This window comes from Salmo salar, chromosome ssa15 (genome assembly GCF_905237065.1).
Source record: "Salmo salar chromosome ssa15, Ssal_v3.1, whole genome shotgun sequence".
NCBI lineage: Eukaryota > Metazoa > Chordata > Actinopteri > Salmoniformes > Salmonidae > Salmo > Salmo salar.
The window spans coordinates 79,945,997-79,966,631 of NC_059456.1; the positions used below are offsets into that span (position 1 = coordinate 79,945,997).

At 45.5% G+C, this 20,635-nt stretch overlaps 1 protein-coding gene across 4 annotated transcripts; it reads right to left on the reverse strand.

Annotated features, from left to right (window-relative positions):
* Positions 1 to 1,671: 1,671 nt before the first annotated feature.
* nr1h4 (nuclear receptor subfamily 1, group H, member 4) lies at positions 1,672 to 18,611 on the reverse strand. 4 transcript variants are annotated; one of them, XM_014145656.2, is made up of 11 exons: positions 18,506 to 18,611; positions 10,811 to 10,952; positions 6,143 to 6,508; positions 5,776 to 5,916; positions 4,338 to 4,468; positions 3,690 to 3,788; positions 3,489 to 3,588; positions 3,137 to 3,253; positions 2,887 to 2,979; positions 2,388 to 2,501; positions 1,672 to 2,164 (listed from the first exon to the last, which is right to left on the reverse strand). In XM_014145656.2, the coding sequence occupies exons 2-11, from the start codon at positions 10,905 to 10,907 to the stop codon at positions 1,965 to 1,967; spliced, it is 1,458 nt and encodes a 485-aa protein (XP_014001131.1). In that variant the 5' UTR covers positions 10,908 to 10,952; positions 18,506 to 18,611; the 3' UTR covers positions 1,672 to 1,964. The 4 variants fall into 4 exon arrangements, 2 of the variants coding, with proteins under 2 accessions (XP_014001131.1, NP_001167301.1); NM_001173830.1 differs by having other exon boundaries at positions 1,672 to 2,167; positions 18,506 to 18,530; XR_006759075.1 differs by having other exon boundaries at positions 1,985 to 2,164; positions 2,388 to 2,520.
* Positions 18,612 to 20,635: the final 2,024 nt, after the last annotated feature.

The window sequence follows — 20,635 nt, forward strand, 5'->3', positions numbered from 1 at the left end:
TGTGCTTCTTTTTGAGCCACTCCTTTGTTGCTTTGGCCGTGTGTTTTGGGTCATTGTCATGCAGGAATACCCATCCACGACCCATTTTCAATGCCCTGGCTGAGGGAAGGAGGTTCTCACCCAAGATTTGACGGTACATGGCCCCGTCCATCGTCCCTTTGATGCAGTGAAGGTGTCCTGTCCCCTTAGCAGAAAAGCACCCCCAAAGCATAATGTTTCCACCTCCATGTTTGACGGTGGGGATGGTGTTCTTGGGGTCATAGGCAGCATTCCTCCTCCAAACACAGCGAGTTGAGTTGATGGCAAAGAGCTCCATTTTGGTGTCATCTGACCACAACACTTTCACCCAGTTGTCCTCTGAATCATTCAGATGTTCATTGGCAAACTTCAGACGGGCATGTATATGTGCTTTCTTGAGCAGGGGGACCTTGCGGGCGCTGCAGGATTTCAGTCCTTCACGACGTAGAGCGTTACCAATTGTTTTCTTGGTGACTATGGTCCCAGCTGCCTTGAGATCATTGACAAGATTCTGATTCTAGTTCTGGGCTGATTCCTCATGGTTCTCATGATCATTGCAACTCCACGATGTGAGATCTTGCATGGAGCCCCAGGCCGAGGGAGATTGACAGTTATTTTGTCTTTCTTCCATTTGCGAATAATCGCACCAACTGTTGTCACCTTTTCACCAAGCTGCTTGGCGATGGTCTTGTAGCCCATTCCAGCCTTGTGTAGGTCTACAATCTGGTCCCTGACATCCTTGGAGAGCTCTTTGGTCTTGGCCATGGTGGAGAGTTTGGAATCTGATTGATTGATTGCTTCTGTGGACACGTGTCTTTTATACAGGTAACAAACTGAGATTAGGAGCACTCCCTTTAAGAGTGTGCTCCTAATCTCAACTCATTTTATAAACTAATCTCAGCTCATTTTATAACATTTTTGACATACGTTTTCTGGATTTTTTTGTTGTTATTCTGTCTCTCACTGTTCAAATAAACCTACCATTAAAATTATAGACTGATCATTTCTTTGTCAGTGGGCAAACATACAAAATCAGCAGGGGATCAAATATTTTTTTCCCTCACTGTATGTGTTTCTACCCAACTATGCTTTACTGCCATCAACAGTGATAACTAGTCACAGCTTTTACAGTGGCACAGTTATGTATCAGAACAGAACATTGAATATATCTTTACTTTTACATTTTACTTACATTTCCACATATAGCGTTTTAAGAGTGATTTAGTTTTTTGAAAGTAGCAAATAGGAATTCTCCCTGCTTTGTGGAGCACTTATTAAAGCGGTCTGAAGAAAATAAATTCAACAACCATGAGAAATAATTCCCTTTATCACAGAGTGGGAGTGATGTGGTTGCAATAGAAGTTGGACGACTGAGGTATCTGTAAGGTGTATTGCCATGTTTTCTGATGTTAGGCACAATTGATATCAATAAACTGTTTTGCACTAAACTGCCAAGCTGATACTGTCGACCGACAACATCCTAGGTAAGTGTAAAATCATTTATATTTATATTTTTTGTTAACTATCCCTTTAAACTCCAAGAGAACAAGTTATAACAGATCTACCAGAGCGGTGTATGGAAGTATTATGGCCAGGTGGTTGATTCATTTTCATCCTGGAAACGAGCTGACACAAACACGATGACTGCCAAGGTATGATAAAATACTTTTTTAATACATTTGTGTACTCCATATAACAAAACTCATATTGGTTTAATACTGGTCTGTGACGTTAAACTTTACAGTAAAAACCAGTCACTCAAAAGAATGGTATTTTCATGATAAATCGCATAATCATAAATGGCCAATAGTGTTACATTTTTTGGGTACACATTTGAGAAAACATACAAAATTAAGTATTTATTTAAACTATTAAACTAAGTCTTTATTTAAACTATTTGTATCCCTGTCTCTCCGTGCTCAGTGTCTGTCTCAGGGCTGACTGTCTCAGGGCTGCTGTTGGAGCAGGGTGAGGTGGTTGTGTTGTAGCGTGCGCAGCTCCGTGAGTCTCCCCAACAGGCGAGCGAAGCGCTGGGCTCCCTGAGGGCCCTGGGCTCCACACCAGGCTCCGCACACCCTGGACAGCAGCTCCAGGATCAGCTCCTGTAAGCTCTCCACACACGCAACCGCTCGCAGCGACGCTTCGTCTGCTAACAGAGATACAGAAGATGACAGAACGACATATATGAGTTTGTCATCACTATCTGGGCAAGCTAGAGGAGATATTTAGACACTCTTGGAGGAAAATGATAAGTAAATAAAAAGTGTCTTTATTAATAAAAAAGTATTGTGTTATATGTATTAAAAATGTATTAATAAATACATTTTGCTTTTCATACAGTAATATGTCAGGCATAGAGAGCCAATCACCTGAGCATAGCAGTACCGTAGCAGTGAGCAGGGCATATTCAGCCTCTGTCACCCCCAATGCTGCCATGCTGTGGAAGAAGTTGATCACCGGTCCTAGCAGGTCCTCATTGATTCCTGCACACAGACACACTAGCTAAGACACACAATTGAAGAATAGAGTAAAAACACACCATTTCCTTTTTTGCCCCACTGCAACACTTCATTCTAACTTCTTTGAAGGTTTTAGTTCACTATTTTGAAGTTTTAGCATATTTTCGACTTACGTGTTTTGGTTTCATCCAAACCATTTTTAATAAGTTGTTTAGCTGGTTATTTAGCAATGTCCAGATTCTCCGGGCTAGTATATTTTTTTGCCTGTATCAATGCTAGTGGAAAATAAGCTAAAATGTTTTTTAAAAATCCGTTGAACCTCTCTTCAAATAGTATTACAAATAAAGCTCGTAAGATGGGATACTATGGTGGTGTATATACTGTATCTAATAAGGACAGTGTGCCTTACCTGAGTTTACAGGGCCAGTCCCACTATGAATGTTTTCCTTGGACTCCAAGGTTTTCAGCCAATGATGAGTTGAGATGTTGAAAGGCTGTAGTTCTTGTAAAATAAGGGGGAAGAAATGATTAGCTCTATGTCATAATCGGCTCGGATCCATTTTCATCCCTATCCTCTACCTCTTCGGTATGCTGAAATGGAGCCAGGCCAAATGACTCAGACACCCACAATCCTCATGGTGGTGTAGTGGTGTCAGTACCTGGACTACAGGCTGCCGGGTTTTGGGTGAACTGCTGCGCTGAGAGCAGAAACATGACCTCCACAGAGGAACTAGAGAGGAGGGTGCTCTGGTCCGAGCAGTTCAGGAGCTCAAAGCCTACACGGACACCAGACGCTAGATTAGTTAATACTGCTGGAGGTCATTCAGAAGCAGAGGGGCCACAGAGAGAAGAAATAGGTTTTTTTAAAATCTGAAAACATATGGTAGCTGAAAGAAAAATGATGTATGCTTACCAGGTATTTGCTTTCCATTTGACCTGTTTAGTTCTTTCATATCAGTGCAGAAACAAGAAAGGAGAGGAAGCTGATGTACGAGATGAGGCCCAACTCACCAGGTACACTCTTGGCAAACTGCAGCAGCCTCTGAGAGGGAGGGGAGGCCACGTCCATTAGTCTGTCTCCACCATCCTCTGTACAAGTCCACTCAAACACCTGCAGAAAAAACTGCCTGAATAAGCTCTCAATGAGATGGGAACACATCTTTAAATCTCAATCCACGGACAACAGAATGACTATTCTAATCAGCAACCCACCCTACAGTGTACAGTGTACTGCGCCCTGTACTGCCGAAGAGCCTCCACCATCCTGTCCAGCACATGATTCTGTTCTCTTGACAGATTTGCAGACACCACCTGTCACGGAAGGAAATGCATCACCAACAGATCAGTTGATTGCTGAGTGGAATGATCATTCTGAAACAGACTTGGAGTATAAGTAGGGTTCGTACTACAGGACGCCCCCATAAGAAATAATTCACAAGTGTTTCAGGCTACTGATGGAGCATTCCAAAGACATATGCATTGACCAATAAAATTATCTGATTGTCCAAAAATGTGATCTTGGACATGCTGATGGTCCAAGAACTTAAACTGGATGTCCAAGAAAGTAATATGGGAGAGGGCCACTTATGAACCAAAGTAAGTGAACTTGGGGTCTTGATGAAGAGATCCGGGTACTCCAGTGGTGCAATCCATTCGACAAGATGATCATCCAAAGGTCTGTAACTATTTAGACGCTTGGATATTTGCTTTGGACAAATATTATGATCTTGGGGTATCTTTCAAAAACAGCAAGCTACAATGTCTTCCCCATTCATAATATTCAAGAAAGTTAACCAAAACACTTAAGGTTAGAAAACTAGATGAGAAAGTTTGAATGGAGGAGAGGAGAAAGGGATGTACCTGTCCTGGCAGCCTGCTGGTGGAGCTGACGCTCCTGCTTTCCATGTTCTCCTCCTCCTCAGGCCCTCCTCCTCTGTGCTTGGCTCCCTTCCTCAGCCTCTTGGACTGGCACTGCACCTCCGTCAGCAGACCTGGCAACACAACTGCCTCTGTCAGACTCACATAGGCAATTATCTTTCATTTATTTGTCTTTTATTTAACTGGGGAGATGTATTGAGATATAGCACATTTTTGCAAGGGATCCACGTCCAAGGTATTTTGGTTGTCTTAGCAATGACAAATGTTTAAGTCCGCCTGGCTTTAAATTGGATATTTGGTCACTGGTCATGATTCTTGATCTTATTGCTATCGGACTTTGTCTTTATTCACATCACTTTCAGTTCAAAATAGTTCAAATATCCTTACTGTCACACCTTGATCTGTTTCACCTGTCTTGTGCTTGTCTCCACCCCCCTCCGGGTGTTGCCCATTTTCCCCATTATCCCCTGTGCATTTATGCCTGTGTTTTCTGTTTGTCTGTTGCCAGTTCGTCTTGCCTCGTCAAGCCTACCAGCGTGTATTCCCGTACTCATGTTTCTCTTTTGACCACTCTGCTTGCCCTGACCCTGCCTGCCCTGACCCTGCCTGCCCTGACCCTGCCTGCCCTGACCCTGCCTGCCCTGACCCTGCCTGCCCTGATCCTGACTGCCCTGACTCTGCCCTGACCCTGCCTGCCCAGACCCTGCCCTGATCCTGACTGCCCTGACCCTGCCTGCCCTGACACTGCCTGCCCTGACACTGCCTGCCCTGACCTTGCCCTGACCCTGCCTGCCTGCCCTGACCCTGCCTGCCCTGATCCTGCCTGCCCTGACCCTGCCTGCCCTGACCCTACCTGCCCTGCCCTGACCCTGCCTGCCCTGACCCTGCCTGCCCTGATCCTGACTGCCCTGACCCTGCCCTGACCCTGCCTGCCCTGACCCTGCCTGCCTGCCCTGACCCTGCCCTGATCCTGACCCTGCCTGCCCTGACCCTGCCTGCCCTGCCCTGACCCTGCCTGCCCTGACCCTGCCTGCCCTGACCCTGCCCTGATCCTGACCCTGCCCTGACCCTGCCTGCCCTGATCCTGACTGCCCTGACCCTGCGTGCCCTGACACTGCCTGCCCTGACCCTGCCTGCCCTGACCCTGCCCTGACCCTGCCTGCCTGCCCTGACCCTGCCTGCCCTGATCCTGCCTGCCCTGACCCTGCCTGCCCTGACCCTGCCTGCCCTGACCCTGCCTGCCTGCCGTTCTGTACCTTACTGACTCTGCCCTGGATTACCAACCTCTGCCTGCACTTGACCTGTCGTCCGCCTGTCCCCTGTTTTGTTAATAAACATCTGTGATTCAAACTGTCTGCATCTGGGTCTTATCCTGAGTTCTGATACCTACAGGCATTTTGTTATAGTACGTTCCACTCACATTCGTCTAGCATGCCCACAGCACGACATTTCCTCAGGCGGCAGTCCTGGCACTTCCTCCGCATGTACATATCCATCTCACAGCCTCCGCCACTTTTACACCGGTACACTGCTTTCTTTGTCACACTCCTTCGGAAAAAACCTGAAGCACAGGAGTACAGTAATGACAGATTATGATATGGGTTTGAGTAGCAACCACCTCTAGTTGGGGTCCATTTCAATTAAAGTTAATCCAGATAAAGATTTTCCCATTCAAATTAGAAACACATATTCAGACAGAATCAGAAATAGCAGGCTCTATGACAAAACTTTCAGATTGACCCTCCCAAATATTGTTGTAAACTTTGATTAAACACTGCCTCCCCTACCTTTGCAGCCTTCACAGGTGAGGGCATTGTAATGGTAGCCAGAGGCTTTGTCTCCACACACCACACAAAGCTCATCCAGGCCCCTCACCCGCCCTCCAGGGCCCAGCCTGGTCCTCTTGACCAGGTGCAGACCTCCGCCACCCCCCTTCCCCAGGCCTCCACACTGGGGCTCCGGGCTGGGCTCACAGGGAGCCTCCAGGCAGTGGGGGCCGTAGGGGTGGGTGTAGGGTGGGTGGCATGGCTGGGAGGACGGTGGTTCGTAGACAGAGAATTGCAGGTTGACGGGGCTGTACTGCTGTTGGCTGAAGGCTAGGCCCTGTAGGTCTGGCTCCTGGAAAGAGTAGCCCAAAGGGTCCCCCAGCACATCTGTGTGATGGGATAACAACACAAAATTAATTAAGTGTTTTTGTCCTGGTCACTCCAGTTAAGTTTATGTGCACCACAGGAGTGGATTTGGGAACGTCTAATGGCTAGCCTAGAGGGTCCACCGGCACATATTACTAAATAAATGCATTTTTCTACCAGAGCCATTATTACTGTCAAACTGGTTTTTAAGTCAAAGTGCATCAAAAGAATGTGTTCCTTGTCCACAATCTTACGTGTCTTTTATTTGTCCTGTGGGGCGTAATAAAAAAACGTCAGAGCAAGACCTTGTGAACCAGTTTGGACTGTGGAAACAGGATGCAGCTGAGAGGTTACAGCGTTGTTTATGAATTTGATATTTTTTATAGAGTTTTATTCAGTGTTTTATGGCCGTGTAGATTGGTGTTTGACTGAATGTTCTGTGAGCGTAGCGGGGTGGCCGGTGGATCTGTGAACGTTTTGTTACTTCAAGCCCCACGTCCACAGAGGGAACATGTGTCGCCCCTGGCAGCTCTTCTGAAGCACATCTGCATTATAAGGAGAAGAGCTGGTCACAGATCAGCCCTAAATCAGTCACTCTGATCAGAAAGATCCTCTTCCATAACCTGAGTCTCTTGGCATTTTATTAGTTCAGAAAAGAACTGAAAAAGTGAGAGGTTTCTTCTTTTAAACACAAAAACATTGAATGATTATGACCAACTGTCACATCCTGACCAGTAAAGGGGTTATTTGTTCTTATTAGTTTGGTCAGGACGTGGCAGGGGGTATTTGTTTTATGTGGTTCAGGGTGTGTTTGAGTATGTGTTAATGTAGAGGGGTATTTGATTTATTAGTCCGGGGTTTTTTGGTTAGTTCTATGTTGTTAGTTCTGTCTGTGCTAGGGTATTGTATTTCTATGTTTAGGTATGGGGATTGGGGCCTTCAATTGGAGGCAGCTGTCTATCGTTGCCTCTGATTGAAGGTCCTATATTTAGGAGTGTGTTTGTTTTGGGAATTGTGGGAGATTGTTTCTTGTATTGCTGTGTGTTGCCTACAAGACTGTTTTGTCGTCAGTTTATCGCTTTTCATGTTTGTTTTGGATAAATAAAAATGAGCATTCACGTACCCGCTGCGCCTTGGTCCATCTATTACGACGACCGTGACAGAATCTCCCACCAAACACGGACCAAGCAGCGGAGGAGGGAGCAGCAACAGATGGACTGTCGGGAGTCATGGACCTGGGAGGAGATTAAAGCCGGAGTGGGCCCATGGAGGACGGCGAAAGAGGACCGGGAATGTTACAGGGGAACACGGTTGGCGTTCAAACCGGAGAGGCAGCCCCAATAATTTTTTTGGGGGAGGCACACGGGTAGTTTGGCTGGGCGAGGATTAAGCCCCAAGCCAAATCCCCGTGCTTTTGTTAAGCAACCTTTGACTGGACAGGTCCCCTGCTTCGGGTTAATGCGTACTGTGGCGAGGCCAAGTATCTTTAGGTCGGTGTGCGCAGTGCCAGCGCCCCGCATTTGCCAGGGGGAATTGGGCACCCAGCCAGTACGGGCGGTGCCAGTCCTGCACTCGAGACCGCCAGTGCGCCTACGGTCCAGTGTATCCTGCTCCTCGCACTAGCCCTGAGGTGCATGTGTGTCTTCAGCCTGGCACATCCAGTACCAGCACCATGCACCAGGCTTCCAGTGCGTCAGCCCAGTCCAACTCGTCCTGTTCCTGCTCCTCGCACTAGCCCTGAGGTGCGTGTTTCCAGTCTGGCACATCCAGAACCAGCACCACGCACCAGGCTTCCAGTGCGTCAGCCCAGTCCAACTCATCCTGTTCCTGCTCCTCGCACTAGCCTTGGGATGCGTGTCCCTAGTCTGGTACCTCCACTACCAGCACCACGCACTAGGCTTCCAGTGCGTCAGCCCAGTCCAGTACGTCCTGTTCCCGCTCCTCGCACTAGCCTTGGGGTGCGTGTCCCTAGCCTGATGCCTCCAGTACCAGCCCCACGCACTAGGCTTCCAGTGCATCAGCCCAGTCCAGTACGTCCTGTTCCTGCTCCCCGCACTAGCCCTGAGGTGCGTGTCACCAGTCTGGTACCTCCACTACCAGCCCCACGCATCAGGCTTCCAGTGCGTCAGCCCAGTCCCGAGCTTCCGACGACAGTGCCTCGTCCAGAGTGCCCGGTAACAGTGCCTTGTCCAGAACTTCCGGCAACAGTGCCTCGTCCAGAACTTCCGGCAACAGTATATCGTCCAGAACTTCCGGCAACAGTGCCTCATCCAGAACTTCCGGCAACAGTGCCTCGTCCAGAGTGTCCGGCAACAGTGCCTCGTCCAGACTGTCCGGAACCAAGAGAGACGGCCCACTGTCCGGAACCAGGAGAGACGGCCCACTGTCCGGAACCAGGAGAGACGGCCCACTGTCCGGAACCAGGAGAGACGGCCCACTGTCCGGAACCAGGAGAGACGGCCCACTGTCCAGAACCAAGAGAGACGGCCCACTGTCCGGAGCTCCCAGAGTCGTCCTACAGTCCGGAGCTCCCAGAGTCGTCCTACAGTCCGGAGCTCCCAGAGTCCAGTCCAGGGTCTAGAGTGAATGGCCTCAGGCAGAGGTATTCAGTGGGGGTGGATTGGTCAGGTAGGGGACTAAGGCCTGAGCCTGAGCCACCTCCACTGTAGGAGGGTTGGGGAGGGGGGGTGTAGCACGGGAGCCGTCGGTGATGGCAGCCACCCTCCCTTCCCTCCCTTTAGTAAGGGGTTGATTTTTGTAGTTTTTTTTTTGTCAGGTGCATCCGGGGTGTGCACCTTTGGGGGGGGGGGGTACTGTCACATCCTGACCAGTAAAGGGGTTATTTGTTCTTATTAGTTTAGTCAGGACGTGGCAGGGGGTATTTGTTTTATGTGGTTCAGGGTGTGTTTGAGTATGTGTTCATGTAGAGGGGTATTTGATCTATTAGTCCGGGGATTTTTGGTTAGTTCTATGTTGTTAGTTCTGTCTGTGCTAGGGTATTGTATTTCTATGTTTAGGTATGGGGATTGGGGCCTTCAATTGGAGGCAGCTGTCTATCGTTGCCTCTGATTGAAGGTCCTATATTTAGGAGTGTGTTTGTTTTGGGAATTGTGGGAGATTGTTTCTTGTATTGCTGTGTGTTGCCTACAAGACTGTTTTGTCGTCAGTTTATCGCTTTTCGTGTTTGTTTTGGATAAATAAAAATGAGCATTCACGTACCCGCCGCGCCTCGGTCCATCTATTACAACAACCGTGACACCAACAATGACTAGAAGTTCCATCCTTTCTCAAAATGCATCAATACTAGGGGTTGTACACGTTACACTGTACTCAGGCACACTTCGAGTGTTTTCTTACCATATAAGCATGGATATTCGTCCACAACTCTGATGCCCTGACATGGACTGAATACCACAGTGACTTCTAGAGTCCAACCTCTGACCTATGACCCCTAATTTCTGAATCCCAAAACTCACCCCATCCTCAACCACAACCTTCCTCACCCCTCTTCTAGAACCTTGACTCTCTAGCCTTTCTCTCTCTCTCTCTCTCTCTCTCTCTCTCTCTCTCTCTCTCTCTCTCTCTCTCTCTCTCTCTCCACTTTTCTAACTCTCTCCACTTTTCTAACTCATTCCGTCTCTCCCAGATGTTTCCTGTCCTGGTGAGAATGGAGGCCAATACTGAGCTTTTGCTTGTGTGACAACGCTGTGGTGAGCTCTGTTAGTAAACCGTTTCAGCACTGTGTAAACACCCGGATCGCCCTCCTTCCCACGCACACTAACACTACCCCCCATCATGCAGCTTGTCATATCCCATCCATCCAGCTAGGAGAGGAGAGGACAACAATGTGAAGAAAGAAGCCTCATAGTTCGGATTAGGCCATAACTCTCCACTGCAACCATTATAAATAGCCCCTCTTTCCAATGACATTTTTTTGTTAGCTAACATCCTGTGTATTGGAAAAAATACATTAAATAGTACCATTAAATAGTTATTTTCTAAATGTATAAGGTTAGACCCACATTATGTATCCCTAAAAGTCTCCCTTTCTAATCTGCAGGCCCTACGGCACTAAACATTTGAACAAAAAAGCAACACACAAACTAAAGCAGAACAAAGCAAGCATAAACATGTGGAATATAAATGTCTAATCATGACATTTTGATTCAATTAGGTCATCACCATACAATTACAGGGTATGTATCAAGATAAATTGTGTTTGGATCAGCATACCATAGTATTGCAGACAATTTATAACCCCTAAAAAATCTGACTAGATTATTTTAGTATAATTGCAGACAGTCCAGATCAAGAGTCGCTCACCGTAGTACTGCAGAGGCTCGGAAATGCCGTATCCATCAAAGGCGGAGAGGTAACCACCGGCAGACATGGTCATCTCCGACTCACTCCACTCTCTCATCTGGACAGCTGATCCACAGTCAGTTCTTAGGAACACCCGCTTAATCTATCAACACACACACAGGGAACCACACATCTGAGGAATCTGCAACTCTCCAAACATTTTATATCCACGCTGACGACAGGTCTCCTCAGTCTCCTAGCTGTGATATCATTGCCTATTTTAAGCTACCCTCTATGATGCAAAACTAAAGGTTACTGTTGTCCACTGTGGAGGCGTGCAGCTGAAGTCTGTGGCAATGGGATGGATCTCTGCTCCTCTGAGAGGAATCACGGGGAGACAAGGGACAGCGATGAGAGTATGAGAAGAAGAGAGAGATGGGACTCATGTCCAAACAGCTGCCCCGGCTGAATGTTCAGAGGGAAGAGAAAGGTCTTGTCAGATGGGGGCCTGTCCCTGGTGAGGAGCTCAGGTTTGGCCTGGGTGGATCCAACCCCACTATGGAACAACAGGGACCCAATAATCACCCACTTGAGCGTGTGTGTGTCGTAGGAGAGGAGATCACAGAGTTGGATCAATGATTTAGCTGTAGCTGATAACTCACTTCTATTTTGTCTCTGTACCAACAAAACTTGACATGACCAGTGGTCAATCTTTGTAATATTTCTTCTATTTTCCATAAACATCCTGATAACTTTAATACTCTTCCCCATCTACACTACACAGTATACTATTACTATGCTGTAGTTACTCTCCCTGGGTGGGTAGTGTGTGTGTGTGGGTGTGCACGCGCGGGCATATGCATGTTTGTTTGTATGAGTGTGTATGTGTATTAGTGTATGTGTGAGCATGTGTGTGTATACACTACCATTCAAAAGTTTGGGGTCACTTAGAAATGTCCTTGTTTTTGAAAGAAAAGCACATTTTTTGTCCATTAAAATAACATAAAATTGATCAGAAATACAGTGTAGACATTGTTAATGTTGTAAATGACTATTGTAGCTGGAAACGGCCTTTAATGGAATATCTACATAGGCGTACAGAGGCCCAGTATCAGCAACCATCACTCCTGTGTTCCAATGGCACGTTGTGTTAGCTAATCCAAGTTTATCATTTTAAAAGGCTAACTGATCATTAGAAAACCCTTTTGCAATTATGTTAGCACAGCTGAAAACTGTTGTTCTGATTAAAGAAGCAATAAAACTGGCCTTCTTAAGACTAGTTGAGCATTTGTGGGTTCGATTACAGACTCAAAATGTCCAGAAACAAAGACTCATCAGTCTATTCTTGTTCTGAGAAATGAAGGCTATTCCATGCGAGGAAATGCCAAGAAACGGAAGATCTCGTACAACGCTGTGTACGACTCCTTTCACAGAACAGCGCAAACTGGCACTAACCAGAATAGAAAGAGGAGTGGGAGGCCCCGGTACACAACTGAGCAAGAGGACAAGTACATTAGAGTGTCTAGTTTGAGAAACAGATGCCTCACAAGTCCTCAACTGGGAGCTTCATTAAATAGTTGATGTTGAGACTGGTGTTTTGCAGGTACTATTTAATGAAGCTTTGGAGCCCCCAGGGCATTTATGCCACTGCTTTGTTTGTATTGCAGTTAATATTTGACGCTGGGCAGATTTAGAGTTTGGGGGACTTGGATGCCCCTCCAGTTGATTGAGTTGAGTTGAGCCCTGATGAGAGAGAGAGAGAGAGAGAGAGACCCTAGATTTGCCCTTACCTCTCCCTGATTGGGTTTGACATGCAGTTTGATTCTAGAGAACTTATGGTATCCTTCCCACCCTCACCGCATTCCTAAACTGTCTCATTACACTGGCCTGTGCGTGAACCAAGCCGAGCAACAAGCAGCATGTAATTTAATTAGACTTTATCTATCCCACTTGTTGAGCATCTGTGCTGAGCAAGCAGTGCAAATGAGAAGGTACACCGTATGTAGGATGCATACAGTATATGCACACACGCATAACATGAAGTGATAAAAGTAATAATAGTTCGGTGACTAATTAGTTACAGATATAGTATCCTAATTTGATCACTCTGTTCTCGCTGCGAATTTTCCTGCGTCGCAGGACATTCAAATGAGCCTTGTGATTTACATAAATTAATTGAAAGCCATCAGTTCTCTTTCTCTCCCGCTTGCCCAAACGCTAAAGCACCAGACAGAATAAATGTCCTACTACTGTAGGTACTACTGAGACATTCAAACGTACAAAAATGTATCTGAAAGGCAGCCCTACATATCAACAATCATTGTTTTATATATACTGAATAAAAAAATGTATGAACGTGTAAAGTGTTGGTCCCATATTTCATGAGCTGAAATAAAAAACCCTAGAAATGTTCCATACACACAAAAAGCTTATTTCTCTCAAATGGTGTGCACAAATTTGTTTATATCCCTGTTTGTGAGCATTTCTCATTTGCCAAGATAATCCATCCACCTGACTGGTATGGCATATCAAGGATCTGATTAAACAGCATGATCATTATACAGGTGCACCTTGTGCTGGGGACAATAAAAGGCCACTCTAAAATGTACAGTTTTGTCACACAACACAATGCCACAGATGTCTCAAGTTTTGAGGCAGCGTGGAGTTGGTATGTTGACTGCAGGAATGTCCACCAGAGAGGTTGCCAGAGAATTTAAAGAATTTGTTAATTTCTTTACCATAAGCTGTCTCAAATGTCGTTTTAGAGAATTTGGCAATACATCCAACCGGCCTCACATCCGCAGACCACATGTAACCACGCCAGCCCAGGACCTCCACATCCTGCTTCTTCACCTGCGGGAGTGTCTGTGACCAGCCACTCAGACATCTGATGAAACTGTGGGTTTGCACAACTGAAGAATTTCTGCACAAACCGTCAGGAACCATCTCAGGGAAACTCATCTGCATACTCTACGTCCTCACCAGGGTTTGACCTGACTGCAGTTCGGCATCGTAACCGACTTCAGTCGGCAAATGCTCACCTTCAATGGCCACTGGCACACCGGAGAAGTGTGCTTTTCACAGATGAATCCCGGTTTAAACTGTACCAGGCAGATGGCGTTGAGTGGGCAAGTGGTTTGCTGATGTCAACATTGTGAACAGAATGCCCCATGGTGGCGGGGGGGGGGGTTATTTTATGGGCAGGCATAAGCTTTGGACAACGAACACAATTGCAATTTATCTATGGCAATTTGAATACACACAGATACCGTGACGAGATCCTGAGGCCCATTGTTGTGCCATTCATCTGCCGCCATCAACTCATGTTTCAGCAAGATCATGCATGACCCCATGTCGCAAGGATCTGTACACAATCCCTGGAAGCTGAAAATGTCCCAGTTCTTCCATGGCCTGCATACTCACCAGATATTGTCACCCACTGAGCATGTTTGGGATGCTTTGGATCGCCTTGTACGACAGTGTGTTCCAGTTCACCCAAATATCCAGCAAGGAGATGTGTCGCGCTGCATGAGGGAAATGATGGCCACACCAGACACTGACTGGTTTTCTAATCCACGCCCCTATTTGTTTTGTAAGGTACAGTTGAAGTCGGAAGTTTACATACACTCATGTTGGAGTCATTAAAACTATTTTTTCAACCACTCCACAAATTTCTTGTAACCAAACTATAGTTTTGGCAAGTCGGTTAGGACATCTACTTTATACATGACACAAGTCATTTTTCCAACAATTGTTTACAGACAGATTATTTCACTTATAATTCACTGTATCACAATTTCAGTGGGTCAGAAGTTTACATACACTAAGTTGACTGTGCCTTAAACAGCTTGGAAAATTCCAGAAAATGATGTCATGGCTTTAGAAGCTTCTGATAGGCAAATTGACATCATTTGAGTTAATTGGAGGTGTACCTGTGGATGTATTTCAAGGCCTACCTTCAAACTCAGTGCCTCTTTGCTTGACATCATGGGAAAATCAAAAGAAATCAGTCAAGACTTCAGAAAAAAAAACTGTAGACCTCCACAAGTCTGGTTCATCCTTGGGAGCAATTTACAAACGCCTGAAGGTACCACGTTCATCTGTACAAACAATAGTACGCAAGTATAAACACCATGGGACCACGCAGCCGTATACCACTCAGGAAGGAGACGCGTTCTGTCTCCAAGAGATGAATGTACTTTGGTGCGAAAAGTGCAAATCAATCCCAGAACAACAGCAAAGGACCTTGTGAAGATGCTGGAGGAAACAGGTACAAAAGTATTTTTATCCACAGTAAAACGAGTCCAATATCTACATAACCTGAAAGGCTGCTCAGCAAGGAAGAAGCCACTGCTCCAAAACTGCCATAAAAAGCCAGACTACGGTTTGCAACTACACATGGGCACAAAGATCCTAGTTTTTGGAGAAGTGTCCTCTGGTCTGATGAAACAAAAATAGAACTGTTTGCCATAATGACCATCGTTATGTTTGGAGGAAAAAGGAGGAGGCTTGCAAGCCAAAGAACACCATCCCAACTGTGAAGCACGGGTGTGGCAGCATCATGTTGTGGGGGTGCTTTGCTGCAGGAGGGACTGGTGCACTTCACAAAATAGATGGCATCATGAGGAAAGAAAATTATGTGGATGTATTGAAGCAACATCTCAAGACATCAGTCAGGAAGTTAAAGCTTGGTCACAAATGGGTCTTCCAAATGGACAACAACACCAAGCATACTTCCAAAGTTGTGGCAAAATGGCTTAAGGGCAACAAAGTCAAGGTACTGGAGTGGCCATCACAAAGCCCTGACCTCAATCCTATAGAACATTTGCTGGCAGAACTGAAAAGCGTGTGCGAGCAAGGAGGCCTACAAACCTGACTCAGTTACAACAGCTCTGTCAGGAGGAATGGGCCTAAAATCACCCAACTTATTGTGGGATGGTTGTGGAAGGCTACCTGAAATGTTTGACCCAAGTTCAACAATTTAAAGGCAATGCTACCAAATACTAATTGAGTGTATGTAAACTTCTGACCCACTGGGAATGTGATGAAAAAATAAAAAATTAAAGCTGAAATAATAATTATCTCTACTATTATTCTGACATTTCACATTCTTAAAATAAAGTGGTGATCCTAACTAACCTAAGACAGGGAATTTTTACTAGGATTAAATGTCAGGAATTGTGAAGAACTGAGTTTAAATATATTTGGCTAAGGTGTATGTAAACTTCCAACTTCAACTGTATCTATAACCAACATATGCATATCTGTATTCCCAGTAAATCCATAGATTAGGGCCTAATTTATTTATTTAAATTGACTAATTTCCTTATATGAACTGTAACTCAGTAAAATCTTTGAAATTGTTGCAAGTTGCGTTTATATTTTTGTTCAGTGTAGTTTAATAACACAAGATAGATTTTAGTCTCCACTATGAAGTACAAGTGTATCCTGAACTATAGCTTACTGTAGCCTATCAAAACTAATTTCGTTTTAGAAATTATCACTTTTTAGAATCAAATCCTGCTGCAGGACTATTTTACTCCTGCGACGAAACTGGTCAAATTAAGATCCGACACCTGTATGTTTCACTAACTCCTGCTCAGGCATGCAGTCCTCTGTTCTTCACTAATGGTTTCCAGTATACTGTAACTGTGCCAAACTCATAATTCCCAATGAGCTGAACCTTCAATGAGGGCTGTCTGGAAAGAGGTGGCAACCCCAGGTTGGGGAGTGGTCTAAATCATTTTGGATATAGATGAATATGCCACACTGTGTTGTGCATCAAACATGACACTAAAGTCTCCTGTAAAGTGAAAGATATTGAGAGGACGAGGTGAAAGAGCAATCAACAGAGGAGGATGCTCTAAACAGGTCCATACTGTAGAGTTTGGAGAAATGGGCGCAAACCTGACTATTGGTGGATTCTGGATGATTCAAAAACATTTATGTATAAAAGCTTTGATGATGCTCAGAAAAACAGACCCTCTATATTGATCGTCTCTGTTACAGTAACTCGCAATTTCTCTCCATAGCTCCCAATAAAGCAACTTCACATTAACATTGTGTCAACTTTGGATCCATCTAATATCCCTTCATCTGATACCTAGGAACAACCGACTAAGGTCCCCAATGTAGAGAAATCCCCAAATACACTATGTCATTATTACATTTATCTGATTCCTCTTTGTCATTGTAAAAGTAAATTAACAAATCCCAGGAAAGACTTCTGTTGTTATGTTCCTCTGTCATTTGTATTGTTACATTAGTCATGTCCTCACATATCCGGCAAAACAAGCCCTTGATATCCATCATACTGCAGGATAACGGAGGGAACGACTGCGTGCACATTCATTCCTTTTTCCCATCATATTTAGTGATGGGGACAATTTATTGGAGTGTATACATGTGGCCATGGATCTCCTAGTCTGGCCTAGTTGTCACTTTGTTGGACAAGGGCCTGAGCATGTTGCACATCCCCAAGGGAAGATTTTTGGAGGAGGAGGAGGATGCGGAGGTGAAGGAGGAGGAGAAGGAGAAGGAGGAGGGTAGGGTAAGGGTGAGCTTAAAATATTTACCCTTGATTCACAAAAAAATGTGGACTGAAGGCAGTAAGCACACAATAAATCTATTTCTCTTTCTTTCATTCAGCATGTCCCCCTGCTTGTCTATTTATCGCTGCACAGTGTTTGCTGGTAGCCTGATTCAGATAGCACAGTGTTTACTGATTCAAACAGGAAACTTACGTTAGATTAGAGTGGCCTTGCAGTGAGGGCCAGTAGATGGATTTGTGGGTAAAGTCCAGTGCTACATTTGAGGGGTCAGTGTGTGTGTGTGTGTGTGTGTGTGTGTGTGTGTGTGTGTGTGTGTGTGTGTGTGTGTGTGTGTGTGTGTGTGTGTGTGTGTGTGTGTGTGTGTGTGTGTGTGTGTGTGTGTGTGTGTGTGTGTGTGTGTGTGTGTATTACTAACATAATTACTAACATAATATTCACAATTAAAATCTTTGATATCTTTGATTTTAATTGTGGGCACTATTGTCGCTTTAGAAAACTTGAGCTAGCACAACTGCAGGTTTCAGAAAATGCTTCTCTCTCAAATGGATTCCACAGAATCAAGATTTTGGTTTCCCCCCTACATACTGTAGATGCAAGCTTAACAACTATATTTTCCTTATCCATTACTTGTTTGTAACAGCAGGTCTTAAAAACCTTCATAAATGTGTTAGGCTACTGTTGTCAGGACGGAAAGGACACAGAATCAACTTAAAACACTGGCTCAACACGGTGGCAAAGATATTTTTTAACGTCCAAGTGCAACCACCAAACCTCTGTAACCTGTCCAATGTCAGTTCCTTCTTGCATGCATCACTAATGTGTAAAAATAAACATAAAACTAATTTTAAAAAACAGTAAACTTAGTTGATTACCCTTCCAAAGCACACTGTTAAAACTTCTAAATCTCTCTGTTAGGCAGTAAGATGCACTATGGCTCCTTAGCACTTCATCTATCAGGTAGCAAGTTTCTCAAGAGAAGTAGGACACCGCTGAGCTTCTTCACATTAACAAGAGAACGCATTCTAGTGGCTTTGGGGAAGATTATGGTCAAACTAAGATTTCCAAATACACAGTCCATAGCAGAGTTTGAATAAAGGTTCATATTAAAATAAGGCTATTACTCTTCATCCAGTAAAATGTATTTAAAATAGTGATATGAACTCACCAGCGGTGGTCTTCTTCCTCGTGTGTTGACTCTTCTGATAGCCTCTTGATTTTTCCTCCCCTTACATTTGTAATGTTGACTGCAGTCCAGCCTCTGACACCCTACACTTGCCAAACATGCACATGCACACGCACACACACACACACACGCTACACACACTCGCACATACACACACTCACAAGTACAAAGAAGAGTTTTCCCTCTCAAACAAAAGACTGGACACAATATCAGAAACATTGTATGTAGTAGATTAGGGTATTAAATACCATGGATTTCTTTCAAGAAGAGGGGTTCTCAGAGTAAATTTAGCAGAGGTACTGTTTCCAATACAGTAAGTAGGATGTCAATATAGTGTGCAAGGTTATTGACTGTGAAATGTAATGTATGTGATTCTTTCCCCAAACATGATCAGTCATTTATTCAAATGAATAATGCCTGCAAAGAAATATACGCACCTATTACTATGCAGTGATACATAGGCCTCGGTGGGCAAACCTTAGAATTTAGCTCAAGTCGAATCATCACACTGACAAATCTTTCCTGAGAGTGTGCACACCTTGCTTTGGCCTACGGCATGAGGTGATATCTGAAGTTGTAATTGATACCTCCCTCAATTAATTGCATTGTGTGAAATTAGAGAGCATAGAGGGATGTAAATGAAGTATGTGGAGCACCATAATGAAGAACGGAGGGGAAAGTGGATGTGATGGTGTGGGCCATGGCCCTGCAGTGAGAAAGAGCAGGCTCATTAAGACATTCCCAGCATTGTGTGTTTATAAACAGCTTCTTGTTCATCCCGGTGATGGATGATGGCCCGCTATCTCTGGCTTTTCCTGCTGCCCTCCGTAAGAAGCCTGGGACTGCCTAGGAACACAACCTCAGTTTCACAACCGACGACGACTACACGCACACATACTCCTACTCCCTCAATGTCACTGTACGATATCAGCCCCCCACACAGTTCATCTTCTCAATGAACCCATCGTGATAGTTTTGTTCTGACCTTTCCTTCCTCTCTGGGTGGGCCCTCAATGTCACTTATATGTGTGTGTATGTGTGTGAGAGGGAAAACGTGTGTGTGTGTGTGTGCGTGTGTGCGAGTGAGCGAGTGAGTGAGTGAGTGAGTGAGTGAGTGAGTGAGTGAGTGAGTGAGTGAGTGAGTGAGTGAGTGAGTGAGTGAGTGAGTGAGTGAGTGAGTGAGTGAGTGAGAGGAGGGTTTCCCGGGGTCCGAATTCCATCGCTCGTTTTCTTCACTAACATGACAGTATAAGAATACCTCCACTAATGAAGAGAAACAACATAGCTGTGTATTCCAGGAACATTAGCTCCAGTGACAGGTCTACCAGGCTCCCCCAGGGTCTACCAGAGTGTGGAGTGGAAAGGTCAGAGGTCAGGAATAGGGCCTGATCTGCACGTGACATGATTAATTAAGGTTGAGTGTACATGGGATAAAGTCAAGGTTACAGTTGGATAAATATGGTGAAATATATAATACCAGAGCCATATATATAGAGAGAGAGTTCGGCAATGTTAGCGCATTCATTCTCTAAATGTTGGTGATGTGAAAATACGAGATTTAAGCCCGAGAGGCAGCCCCAATAATTTTTTTTGGGGGGGGGCACACGGATAGTTTGGCTGGGCCAGGGTTAAGCCCCAAGCCAACTCCCCATGCTTACCGGAGGCAGCATGTTACTGGTCAGGCCCCGTGCTATGGGGTGATGCGCACGGTGTCGAGGCCGAGCATTCACAGGCCGGTGTATGCGGTGCCAGCGCCCGCATTTGCCAGGGGGAAGCGGGCATCCAGCCAGTAAGGGTGGTGCCAGTACTGCGCTCGAGACCGCCAGTGCGCCTTCACGGCCTAGTGTATCCTGTTCCCGCTCCTCGCACCAGCCCTGAGGTGCGTGTATCCAGTCTGGCGTCTCCAAAGCCAGCACCACGCACCAGGCCTTCAGTGCGTCAACCCAGTCCAACTCGTCCTGTTCCTGCTCCTCGCACTAGCCTTGAGGTGTGTGTCTCCAGTCTGGTACCTCCAGTACCACCCCACGCACCAGGCTTCCAGTGCGTCAGCCCAGTCCAACTCGTCCTGTTCCTGCTCCTCGCACTAGCCTTGAGGTGTGTGTCTCCAGTCTG

Excerpts from the sequence above, each read along its gene's own strand:
- nr1h4 (NM_001173830.1), bottom strand. The coding sequence starts at position 10,907 with ATGAGAGAGTGGAGTGAGTCGGAGATGACCATGTCTGCCGGTGGTTAC. Across the intron at positions 5,917-6,142 it reads CACCTGTGAAGGCTGCAAAG|GTTTTTTCCGAAGGAGTGTG; the intron begins GTAGGGGAGGCA and ends CCTGTGCTTCAG. Across the intron at positions 4,469-5,775 it reads TGTGGGCATGCTAGACGAAT|GTCTGCTGACGGAGGTGCAG; the intron begins GTGAGTGGAACG and ends TTGTGTTGCCAG.